At 36.8% G+C, this 13,633-nt stretch overlaps 1 protein-coding gene across 3 annotated transcripts in view; it reads left to right on the forward strand.

The window, feature by feature from the left end:
• Positions 1-622: 622 nt before the first annotated feature.
• The window catches only part of Acvr1c (activin A receptor type 1C), a 42,528-nt gene continuing 29,517 nt past the window's right edge, over positions 623-13,633 (forward strand). For all 3 annotated transcript variants that reach the window (XM_027420398.2, XM_035446758.1, XM_035446759.1), the window contains exon 1: positions 623-851. In XM_027420398.2, the coding sequence (XP_027276199.1) occupies positions 698-851 (154 nt within the window). In that variant the 5' untranslated portion in view covers positions 623-697. The remainder of the gene's footprint in view (positions 852-13,633) is intronic.

Here is a 13,633-nt window from a genome sequence, read left to right on the forward strand (position 1 = left end):
GGTGCAGAGACAATAAACACCTCTAGTCTTCGACCTATGTGTTTCTATAATTCATTTTGTGTTCACCACACGCATTTAAAAGTTTGGGGAAGTGTAAATGAACATAGCATGTTGGCTTGTTGGGTTGCAGTTGCCCTTGCCTCGTGTCATTGTTCTGCAAGCTGTGCCAGCCAGCTCCTTGTTGCTGAGTTACTGTTTCCTAGCATTTCATAGGTGCTATTGATTTAGGAGTAAACCGATTGAGCTTGAGAAGGATTTATAGTGTGAACCAGGAAAACATAGTAACTATAGGAACCACTGTATAAATTTTAATAACTATACAGAGGATAGTTGATTGAGTAGCCTGTTTAATGAAGCACGTTTAATGAAGCCTGTTTAATGGAGAGGGCATCGTCATCACATTTTAAAACTTGTCTTCATTATGTTAAGATTGAATTTCTGTTCTCAAGTTCCACAAAGTAACTGCATGCCATCTTCTGAATCTTTTTTTTTTTTTTTACAAGGATGACACGAACTGACAATTCAGGCAATGATGGAGAGGATAACCTAAATGCCCTTCCCCTAAAACGAGATTGATGACCATCTTCTGAAACTTAAGCTTCTTGCCTTACTTTTTCCAGGACTGAAGTGTGTGTGTCTTTTGTGTGACTCTTCAAACTTTACCTGCCAAACTGAAGGAGCGTGTTGGGCCTCTGTCATGTTAACCAATGGGAAAGAGCAGGTCATCAAATCCTGTGTGTCTCTCCCAGAATTAAATGCTCAAGTCTTCTGCCACAGTTCCAACAACGTGACCAAAACAGAATGTTGCTTCACAGACTTCTGCAACAACATCACACTACACCTTCCAACAGGTAAGGGGGGTGTGTAACCTCACTCACTCCTAATTATTATCACTCTTGGAAGATGATGAGCATGGCAGAAACCAAACCAGCTAATGTTTCCTGAGATAAAAATGTGTGTTTTACACCTCTTCTTATTTTTGGCTGGTGAAATTCTCCAGAGTCTAGCTGAGGTTGATGTTTTAATTTTTAAATTGCACATCATTGTCAAAACATTGGGATCAGTGTCGCAGTCTTGGAGAAATTTGACCACATGCATTACATTTTTTTGACATAACGAATGGACCTCAAGTAAAATGTAAATTTTCCTGGATTCTTTTTATCAAAGAAAGAAAAGAAAAAAAATCTAATCTCAAGTGATAGAAATAGATCATCAGCCTACAATACTAGAAAGGAAGGGACAAGAGAATGTCTTGGAATGATGAAAACAGTCATATGTATGCCAAGCTTCATTAAGCTGGTGTGTGCTGTATCATGTTAAAATCATACCTCCTTAACACTGATTTTTTTTTAAAAAAAAAAACAAAACAAAAACGAAAGACTGGTTTCTGATTGAATTTGCGGGTACTAGCAGATCTAGGAAGAATCAGAATTCTATCCCACCAAGACCCTTTGATTGCCTGGCTGCATACACAGTATCTTGTCCCAACAGAGATGTTATTGTCCAAGTCCTGTCCTCCACTCATGCTCACTGGAAGAGCATGGCCTTATCAAAAGCCACTGCTACAGCCAATGGGAAGTCCCTCTTCAACCCCTGCACCTTTTGTATCTTGTCACCAATAAAACAAACAATGAATATGAAGTCTTACTTCAGGATGCCCCTGGCTCTCAGGGGAGGACATCACCACGGCATTTCAGATCATCACTAAGTTCAAGAAGGATATGTATAAGACAGAGGGAAAAAGTGCTATCTAAACCAACATTGCAGATGGTTTTAGGCCATGAAATGGGCCGATTATAACTTGTCAGGTTGAATCATGTGAAGTAATACGTAGAACAGCATTTCCCAAAGGATGAAATAGGCCGCACAGTGGTACTTGAAAGGGTTTTGAGATTGCTTATATGACTATTGAAGTGGTATGATATTGGACTTCAAAAGCAGTTATAGATCTGTATTGAAAAATCACAATGAAATTTGTGTGTACAATTCACTTATTTGGATAAAAAATTCTAAATACTTCAAAGATGAATGTTATTAAATAATACTGAATTATATAATTAGCTTTCTTAATTCTCTTGCTGTTTTTCAAGATGTCTTTTTTGATGTTACTATGTCTTTAACACTTAGGGTGTTTTGTTTGTTTGCTTGCTTGCTTTTGTTTTTTGAGACAGGATTTCTCTGTGTAGCCTTGGCTGTCCTGGAACTTAAATGGTAGACCAGGTTGGCTTCAAACGCACAGAGATCTGCCTGCCTCTGTCTTCCAAGTGTTGGGATTACAGATGTGCCCTTTAATCATTACTGCCTGTTTAGATTTTACATTTGGGGTTATGTTCAGTTTAAATTTGTGTAAAATGACACAGTACATAATGGTGAGGTAAAGGAATAATTTTACTTTATTTTTTTCTCATGTGGGTAAGAAGTTGTTTCAATGTTCAACATCATTGGTTAAAAACTCTGGTCCTGGGGCTGGAGAGATGGCTCACTGGTTAAGAGTACTGGCTGCTCTTCCCAAGACCCAGGTTTGGTTCCCAGCATCCACATAGCATCCTATAAACCTCTGTAACTCCAGTTTGAGGGGATCTTCTGCCCACTTTTGGCTTCTGTGGGCTTGGCACTATCTGGTTCACAGATATACATGCAGGGAAAGCTCTCTATATAAAATAAATATAAATAAATCTTTAAAAAAGCGCTGGTTTTTCCATGTAGAGTTATTTTGATAATTTATTTGAAAATAAGGAAGGAAATACATGTGTGTGTATGTGTGTGTGTGTGTGTGTGTGTGTGTGTGTGTGTGTATGTACATATATGTTTAAATAGGTGCATTTATGGAAGCTTTGTGTTATGTAGTTTTTCTGTGCCTTAAGCTACTACTGAACTGTCTTCATTACTACAGATGTTTAATAAAAAATATTGAAATTAGAATGCGTGACCCTTCTAGCTTGTTTTAAAAAACTTATTTGAGTATTAAAAGTAATTTTCAACTTCATTTAAATTTAGCAGTTTGATTGTTTCTATAAAACACATGCTGAAATTTTGAGATCCCTGAGATGAATGCATAGAATAATCTGGAGAAAATAGTGATGTTAACAATATTGATCCATGAACATAGTATATTTTCTTATTTATTTCATTTTCCAGTTACTCTTAGTCGTGTTTGCAGGTGTCAGGGAACACATCTTAGGCATATTTCATGAAGTTTACTAAGCTTCTCAATGTAATTGTGAATGGCATTTTAGTATCTCAGTTTGTAAATCTTAATTACTCCTCTGTGAAAAAGCTAATTTTGTTCATGATTTCACATCAAGATTGTGAAGATAATGTATTAGTTCAAGTGGTTTTGTTTGTTTGTTTGTTTTTTTGTTTGTTTGTTTTGAAAGATTCTTTGGACTTCCCCATTATTTGTGAACATAGTCATTTCAAACATTTTAATTCTGGTCTGTGTTCATTTTGTTTCTCTTTCTTGTGTTTTTGCCCAACTGTGGACCTTTAATGTGCTGGTTACTGGAGGTCAGGGAAGCAAAGATTCTTGTGGTCCCAGGGAAAGTGCTTGGTTCCTTATTGCTTTTTTTCTTTTCTTTTATTTATTTGTTTATGTTTTTGTTTTGAGACAAGGCTTGATTTGTACTCGATGTGTAGCTCAGGCTGCTCTCAAATTCATGGCTATATTCTTGTCTCCAGTTGTCTAAGAACTAGGATTTATAGAACTGTGTCCACTAACCCTGGCCACCAGCCCCTTTACCATCAATTATTATGTTAACTGTAGGTACTGGGTACCTAGTATTGATTGGAAGAATTTTCTTTTATTTTTAATTTGGCGAAATTTGTTTTTGATCCAAAGTGGATATCCATTTTCAAACATTTTTTGTGACTTTATTAAGGTTATCTTGTGACAACTTGTATCATTTAGTGACACTGTATTCTAAATGGGCACAAAACTGAATAGGGCTACATATGGGACATGTGGTCTCCTTGTATGGAGTTGTTTTGGGTTGGAGCAGGGACCAGGAATAGTTCTTAGCTATTTGTGGAACAGTAGTATTTTGGAGAAAGGTTTGAAACTTTTTAGCTAAGCACAGACCATTACAACAATTACTGCATTTTCATGTCATCAGAGAGTGTGGTTGGTGACCCTGCTCTACCTATTATGGATCTGTCAGTTTTAAATGTGACATAGTGGAATATAGAAAAGCACACTGAAGAGTAGAGAGATATTTCTACAGTACTTGACAATGAGCTTCTTGTTCCTGGACAAAATTTCGGAAAGAAAGTCAGGAGATAATTAGGAGCTGTTATGTAGATGTGGAACTTCCTTTTAGGATTCTACAAGGACCCTTGCCCCCACGTTGCTGGTTTTAAATCCATCACCCTCCAGGCCATTTGTGGATACTGATTTGATGAAGGACCAAGTCTCTGCCTGCTTCATGTGGCCCTCTTCTGTCACTAGATCTTGTAGTAGTTGGTTTCTTAGTTTGTTTCTTTGTGAAAAAAATTTCTACCTTCAATAAAGCTTGTGTCTCCTCCACCACATCCGGTCCCAGCTGTGGCCCTAGAAACAGATGGACAACTACTGGCACTTACTTTCTTCCCTCCTCTAAATGCTTTAAAATGTTTGATGTTGATTTCTAATAGCTTAGTGGCTTTCATATGGGTTCCTATTGTAACGCAGAAAGAAACTCATTTTGTATAATTGTTTTTTAACCTCACATGGACACAAGACAAAGAATTTTACAAAACATATCTTTAAAATGTGTAAGGTACCTCAATCGTTGATATTTCCTTTTGTAAAAAGAAGTGCTGGTTGGATCCCACTGATGGGCTTAGTCACAGTTTAACTGATATTTAAAGGGTAGAATTTGTAAATGGATCAAGGGCATTTATTATTTTAATTCACTAGTGTAAAAAACTATTCAAAATGTTAGTTACTATTTTAATTTCACACATTTTCCTATTAAATGGCCTAAAATTGATTAGATTTAAGACAAATTAATTCACATCACTGAGACTGAAATTTAATTTAGATCATGTTTAAATTGAATAATTTTCTCTTAAAACGCACCTTCTGGTTTAATTTTACACATGGGTATACTTTTCAGGAGATAGTAGTTTTATTTGATAGAAGTAAGCTTATATTTTGGTAGAAATATAATACTAGAAAATCTTCTCTCGTCCCTGAAGGCTATCAAAACAGATATTATTGCGATGTCACTGAAGAAATAAGTAATTTTCCAAGTTCAATATGAACACACAGACGGGTTTTTATTTTCCTCCAAAATCTGGAAAGCAAAATCATTTCAAAGAATAGTTATTTATTTAACTAGTACTTAAATTTGTGTCTTTACAAACAGCAAACATATTAGTCCCATAGAACAAATATTGTATCATGTTTGAAATTTAATATAGATTATACAAATGAATTAAACTAGAGAAACACATGCTTTCTAGAGCTTGCTCTGTCTCATCTCTTCTTTCTACTTGTTCTTATAGCAGGAGAAAGCCTTTTTAGTAGCTGCCTCTTTTTGGAGGTGTGTGTCTCATCTGGGACCTGTTTCCTTTGACCTAGTCCTGACATTTGCCTGTTGTCCATTCTCTGCTTTCTCTGAGATAAGGAGAGAAGATACTTTGGCTAGAATATTTCATTTTCAGAAGTAAATGAAGTATCCCTAGCCCTTCAAGGGTATTTCCATTTCAAAAGGAATACACTGATTTGCATGTGTTAGGATGCACTGGGTTGCTGGGAGAGCATCTATATTAGAGCAAACAAATAATAAGGAAAAAATTTTTATACTCTTGAGTATATTTGTCCCAACAGTGGCTTCCATGAGTCCCATAGTCCATTTCCCTCAGTTTTTCTCACTTTTGTTTTTAAACAAATTATTATGTTTAAAAACGCAGCTCTCACCTCATAGGGAAAAAGCGGTAGTTTATTCTGAAATCAAATTTGAGTATACTATGGCCAATAAACACAGATTTAAGATATCCTAAACTTCATTTTCTAATATGGAAAAAGTTTCATGAAATTTGTTTCTTTTTTTGCAATTAAACAAAGAAAAGTCATAAATCAAGGAACCTTTCAAATACAGTAGGGGCAACATAAATTACTTACGGGGTTACCACACGGTGGAGAAATCTCAGCTGTAGTCTATGTGGTAGTATAACTGGTCCTGTGCTTGGTGGGGAATACTTTCCGAATGCTTTTTTTTTTTTTTTAATCTGTTCATCAGGATGTTCAGTTCAGCTTTATCTCCTAGTTACAGGATATTAGTTATGTCCATCACAGCGGTGAGCAGAGACTGGCTCTAAAGATAGTTCAAGACAAACTTGCTTTAGACTCTGGAGCTGCAACATTACAAACTTTTCTATGTCATTGATTTTCCTTCACTTTTGGTATAAATTGGATTCTATAAGCTCCCCCCTCCTCCATTTACTTAAAAATTTTGACCTTTAACCATTTCAAATTCTACATCTTCTGTGGGTTGAATTCTGCTATTTTCGCTTCTGCTGACTCATCCTTCCTGGCTTAAGGCCTTGTTTGTGATTTTTGAATGTGAGTTTGTTTGGGGGATCCTTATCTGTAGAAACTGTGGAAACCTAGCTTCAATTTGAGTCCTCAGAGAAGACTGACATTAATTTTTGCCAAGTGTCTGGGGGAGCAGTACACTCAAATCCATTCCATATTTTAATTATGTCTTTTGGGTAAACATAGAGGATATAGAGTTCTAAGTCTCCTTTCCTTCCTTTCCCTTCTTTCTTTCCTTTTCTTTACCCTTCCACTTTTCCTTATGTTTTCCCTTCTGTCACTTCCTTTTTTTTCTGCTCTACTGAAAGCAAGGCTTGAGATAGAAGTCTATATACCTGGTTTTCCTTTGGTGAATAGTTTTGTTTGATTTGTTTTCAAGGCAGTGTCATATATAGCTGCCTACTTTGCACAGGCATTTCTGATCTGGTTTTTCACTGTTTTAGGACCATGTTTTATCCTCTGTCTTTGTGTGTTAAGCACCTGGCCACCATGACCTGGCAAATACTCCCATGGTACACTGGCAGATACTGAAGTACTCAAGTGTGGTCTGGATTTTCACTACAACTGTGGCTGTTGAGAAACTCATTTATTTTTTTTCCTCACCTTCATCATAAAACAGAAGAAAATCATTTCTATTTTATTTAGCATTTCCATGTATTCTATACCAGGAAGGGTGTCTGTGGCCATCTAAAGTGGAACTTGGCAAAAATGGCAACTCTAGGATGGCTTATTTTTGAAATGATACTGGCATAAATATCTATCCATCTGGAAGAAAACAGGGTTGTATCACAGTGTCACATCATATACAAAAATAAATTACAGCTTGATTAAATATCTAATTGTGACATATAGAACAATTTAAATGTCGGAGGCAAATTTAGAAAAAAAAAAAAGATTGTGTGACTTTATAGTATGGAAACTGTTCCTAAATAAGACAGGAAACTCAGATCTATAAAAGGAAAAGACAAATATAATTGAGTACATGAAAACTAAAATAAAAATGAATGAGAAAAGAACATAAATAAAACCAAAATATAAATTAAATATTGGGTAGAACTATTTGTAGCATATATGACTGAGAAAAAAGTGACATATTTAGAAGATTGTGTGTGTGTGTGTGTGTGTGTGTGTGTGTGTGTGTGTGTGTGTGTGACTGGGGGAAAGGAAGAAGAGAGAACAGTTCTAAATGGAAAACCGAGGAACAAGCACGGAACAAAACTAGCGCACAGAGAAATTCCAAAGTCATCAAGTACTGAAATGGTGTTCAAACTCACTAATAGCTGAAGAGACACATTAATGTGGCCATATACAATTTTCCACCCATTAGATTAGTCAGAATGTTTTCAACTAAGAATCTCCAGGAAATTAGATAATAATGTCTTAAGTGATGAAAGGATGCACTGACAAAGATGACAAGAAATTGGGATGCACTATGGGAACTGAATGACATCACTGTGAGCACCTTTACCCGTCAGGGCATTCTCACTAGCCATTCTGATCATTGTAGCTGTTCCTTTCTGACTCTTATGGCCCGATCTGCCTTTGTTAAGAAAGCAAATGCTGTGTTTTGTTATTAAGGTGTTCAGGTTACAAGAGCATAGATGACAAGAAGCTTAGTTTGCCAAGTTAGTAACCTGATAGAAGCTGAATATGTTCAAATGAAATAGCAAGTCTCTGTCTTTGTTGTAAGTCTAAGACAACTGTATACTTTCATCTCCTTCTGACCCCAGGCAAGACCTTCAGCTTAGTCCCACACAGTGCAGAAAACAGAAATACTAACATTTCTGACACTCGTGAGCAGGGGCTGGCTATCTGGCAGACTCCAGGATCTGCTTACTATGCAGGGTGACATAGAACTCCATAGATTAAAAACTTACTTACATTTCAGAAAATGTCAGTCATTCCAGCTGCCCCCTGGACGGGAGTATACACGTGCTCAGGATGACACTTTCATATCAACCCTGGAGCAGAAAGAAAGCACATGATCAGTATGGAGTACAGAATAACCAATACAGGGGCACATAAGAAAGCAAAAGGAGGAACGAGGGGATGGAGAGATAGCTCAGCAGTTAAGAGACCTTATGCTCTTGCAGAGAACTGGGGTTCCATCCTCAGCACCTATATAGTGGCTTAAAACTGTCTATAATTCCAGTTCCGGATGATCTAATGCCCTCTTCTGGCACTCATGAGCACCAGGTATGTAGATGGCACAATACATACTTGCAGGAAAATACTCATATACATTATAAATTAAATAAATCTTAAAAGCATAGAAACCAGTATAAAGGAGCACACATGAAGGAAATTACCAGGAAGAAATTATAGAATCAGTGATTTCCTTCAATTAAGGAAACAAAGGTAAATTTGAAACTATTGGCAGAGAATAAGGAACCATAAAATAGTGATCTAGTAGATTTAAGCAGTAACAGAAACTAACAGTTTAATAAAAATATGAAACTGAAATTAAAACGTAAAGGGATAGCTGCTACAACTGAAGAGAAATTATGAATCTGAAATCTAGATGAAAAGGAGTTGTTTTATCTGTGTTGTGCAGAGAATAAATGATGAAAAATGTGCAGAGAGGGGTTGAAGACAACTATAAAAAGGATTAGCATGATGTCTTACATGATGATACAAAGAAGTAGAGAGAGAAAGACAAAACAAAAACCTTGGAAAAAAGAGCTGTCTACACAGCTAGTAGCTTACAACTGATAAAAGAGATGAGTCCACAAATCTCAGAAAGTCAGTAAGTATTACCAGGAAAAGTGGGAGGAAAGCTTGGACATATTATATAACTGTTAGACACCAACACAATGGAAAGTCTTCAATTTGGCAAAGAAAAAGAATAAACTAAACTCAAAAGAAGTATAGTAAAGTTGCATGTTCACCTCTCAATAGTGAAGAGTCGAGAGAGAGGGACTTGAAGCATATCATCAGTATTCTGAGAAAAAACCAGAAACACATACTCTATATTCAGAAAAATGGCCTTTAAAGAACAGGGGAATACATAGGAAAGTTTTACAGCAATGGATGAAGAATGAGCTGGCCATAAAAGAACCCTGAGGATATTCTGGCAGACTCACTCCAGTATACAAAGAGCAAAATCATAATTCTAACATACATGTAGGAAAGAAAGGTGAGGGGCATGTAACTGATTATGGATGCTATTGTTCATCGAAAGAAATAATGCTCATGGATCCTAAAGAACATTATAAATGCATTGTTACACATAGGGGGCACATGCTATGTAGACAGTACAAGCATCCATGTAGTTAATTTTCTGAAGATTTTGTTAGACCTAGACAGAACATGAAGTTACTAGTAAGCATGACTCAAATATGTTTTCAGATGATTGTTGTCACTTTCCCAAACATGTAAAAGAATAGAAGGACAATATTCTTTGTAATCTGTGAAAATGAAAAATAGAATAGGTAAAACAACATGGCAGATGTCAAGATAATGTTGCTGAAAATTCCTGTCCTGGCAGCCTGGTCCCACAGCCATTTCAGTCCCAAATAAATACACAGACTCTATATTAATAATAAAACAATTGGCCAGTGACTAGGACTTCTTATTGGCTAGCATATTAGCTCATTTCTATTAATCCAAGTATTTCCACATGGTCTTATTTTACTGGAGAAGGGTCTAGACCTATTACTCCTTTGGCAGCCTACATGATGACTGTTTCACGGTCTGCCTCTGCCTACATTTCTCAGAATTCTCATCTACTTGCCCCACCTATCTTCCTGCCTCATTGGCCAAGTGTTTTATTCATCAACCAATAAGAGAAACATATATACATAAGGACATCCCCCCACCCAAGATAAGAAAGAATATAACAGGTGGACAAATGTAAGCAAACAGGTGTGTTAATATTTTTAAAGCAAATAATTAGCGGTAAATAAGTATTCTTTTTAAAATAAAAGATTACCAAATTAGAGAAAAATTAACTCAATTAAATATTTAAAAATTTGCATCTGTGGGTTTGGTCTCAGTGTGAAATGGAACTTGCTGCCAAAGTCTACTGACCTGAGTTTGTATTCCTAGAACCCACATAAAGATAGAAGGATAGATGGCTGCAGAAAAATTTCCTCTGACACCACGGAAAGTGTGTGCTCCAGCCCCCACCATCAAATACACAAACAATAATAAAAATATAAACAATAGGAAACAAATAAAAATTTTAAGAATTTTAATTAAAATTTATTTATGTGGTGTGTGTGTGTGTGTGTGTGTGTGTGTGTGTGTGTGTGTGTGTGTGTGTGTGCCCCTCATTGCACCTAATACTCTGGAGGTCAGAGGACAACTTGTGAGAGTCAGTTTTCTCCTTCCACAACGTGGGTTGAACTCAGGTCATCAGACTTGGCCATAGATTCCTTTATAGCATAAGTCATTTTATCTGGCCCAACTTAGGTTAATAAAATGTGTTTATTTATTTATGTATGTACCTATGCATGTATGTTGGCAAATGTGTACTACAGTGCATATGTGGCGGTCAGAAGCCAACTTTTGGGAGTCTCTTCCTCCATTACATGGACTCCAGGGATGGCATTCACTTTGTTAGGTGTGCAAGTGATTTAGCTGCTGAGCCATCTCTCTGCCTCCTAATTAAAAAATGACACCTATAAAACTGTTTATAGAAACATTCAATTTAGTCTAACAGAAAAGATATAGCATATACATTAAATAAAGGTGACTTACTTTTGCTATTAGCAGACAGAACTTAGATACAAAAGATTTGCTGGAGTTAAAAATGGTCTGGTCAAAAGGGGTAGTCCTGTGGAAGAGCATGCACTTCACACACACACACACACACACACACACACACACAGGAATATACTTGAGAACATAATTTCTCTCTCCCATTCTTTCTTTCCTCCTTTCTCTCTCTCTCTCATATATGTGTATGTAAGTGCAGCACCAAGAATAAGAAAAGCAAGATCCATCCACAATCTCAGAGGGAGATTTTTAATTAATGTACCACAAAATAATAAATCAATTTTACTTAATAATTAATGAATATTAATTAATATGGCATGGTAATCAGCAGAAATTTTTCTATAAAATTATAGCTTACCAATGAGAATGGTCTTGTGATGTTAAAGAACTTGAGTCAATGATTTGAAAACATTCCTTTAAAGAAAGCTTCACCACCCTAGATGATCCACCAGCAAATCCTGCAGCACTTCCAAGAACAGGCAGCTCCTTCCTAGATTCTTGTAAGAGCACACACAGAGGACATATTCCATAACTCATGTTATGCATGTTTTAAGAGCCTAGTCTGATGGTGCTGTTATTGGGATATGGGGCTTTCTGTGGAGTCATCAGGAGTGGAATATCGGCCTTATAAACGATGTGTAAGGTAGCTTATGAAATCAGAGGATGGTGCCTGCATGAGCCGGAACACAGGCTGTCACCAAACACAGGATTAAATAGCACATTGCCTTCAGACTCTCTGGCCACCTGCACTACAAGAAATAATTTGTGCTGTTTATAAGCCATGTATAGTTCCCTAAATTAGCAGGTTAGTGTGATATATTTTAGTTTAGTATAGTTCAATTGTTCAGTTTAATGCAGTTTTCTACTTACTTTCCCCCTTAATATTAAATAAAATCATTTCCAATGTGAACAAATGTGCTTTGTTCTTTTGTGGTTAGCCTGCATTTTGGTATCTAACAAATATTTTTGGTGACTCTCAGTGATGATGTCAGGGCACACCTAGAGGAATAGTTATGCTATCAAACAGTATCAAAATCCATGGAAATTCATGTAGTACAAAGCAAGGAAGCTTAGGCTAGAGGAATCAGTGATTTATAGGGTTAATTGTGAAATGAATTGCTGTTTGGTGCAAGCTTACACTAATTACAGCTCTTCATATGGAAATAGACTATTCAACAACAACCTTCAAACTACACAATCTTTGTTTCTATTCTCCTACCAGAATGTATAGTGCAGGATAAGGGTAAGTGAGACTGCCGTTCTCATTTTTCCCCTTCTAGATTGCAACACATTCTTTTAAAACAACGATTTTATTTTTCACTAATTTAAATAGTCATTTTAAATAAAAAATGAAGCATAATGTTAAAAGGTGAGTGCTTTGCTAACTTTTGCATAATGTTTATTTTTTGTCTGTTCTCAATCGTGGGAAGGGAAAAAGGAAGATTCATTTATTTGTATCAGTTGTGTAAGGTGTGCAACACCCACTCATAGGTACAAGTCTAAATAAGACTTTCAATCAAATGAACAATTTTCTTCTTTTATTTTATTATATTTCTCACATTTACATATCCTTCCCCCCATTCCCTAGCCCTCCCACCCTCCCATGTTCCCCACCAACCCTCCCCAACCTACCCTCAACTCCTCCCCAGGGACAGTGAGGCCCTCCAGGGACCTTCAAAGTCTGTCATATTGTTTGGGGGAGGGTCTAGGCCCTCCTGGCTGTATCTGGGCTGCAATAGTATCCCTCAATAGGGAACGGGCTCCCAAAGTCCATTTGTGCTCTAGGGATAAAGACTGGCTCCACTGTTAGAGGTTCCATAGACTGCCTAGGCCTCCTAGCTGGCACCCACATTCAGAAGGGTTGGTTTGGTCCAATGCTGTTTCCACAGCTTTATAACTAGGGTCAAATAAACAATTTTCATCTGAAGAAAGAGAAACTGCCCCAAGGATTAAATTTCTCCAAGGATCAAATTTATCAAATACCAATAATTTGAAAATATACTATGATGTCTGAAAAATGAAGACTCCACTAAAGAGTGTATTCGTTATGGAGAGTAAACCTGTTTTCTTCATTTCTTTTAAAACACCCATCATTGTCTTCTGGTTTTGGCTTTTGGTTTGAGACACAAATGCATTGCTATAGTCAGATTGAGGTGACATTTGCATGCTGAAAAACTCTCCTGGCCCCTTGTGGAATTGCTCCTTCCTCACAGAAGCCAATCCATCCACAGCTCTCCTGAAGGACTCAGTGCACACCTGACAGGTGTGCCAGACAGGATCCCCCCCCCCCCACACACACCTCACCCCAGAAAGTGAAAGGGGTTGTATTTTTAAAACTTTTTTGTAAGTTCAATTAACTCGAACATTCAAAGAAATCAAACTTGTTTTGAAAGTTTA

The sequence above is a fragment of the Cricetulus griseus genome, chromosome 6, assembly GCF_003668045.3.
Source record: "Cricetulus griseus strain 17A/GY chromosome 6, alternate assembly CriGri-PICRH-1.0, whole genome shotgun sequence".
Taxonomy (NCBI): Eukaryota; Metazoa; Chordata; class Mammalia; order Rodentia; family Cricetidae; genus Cricetulus; species Cricetulus griseus.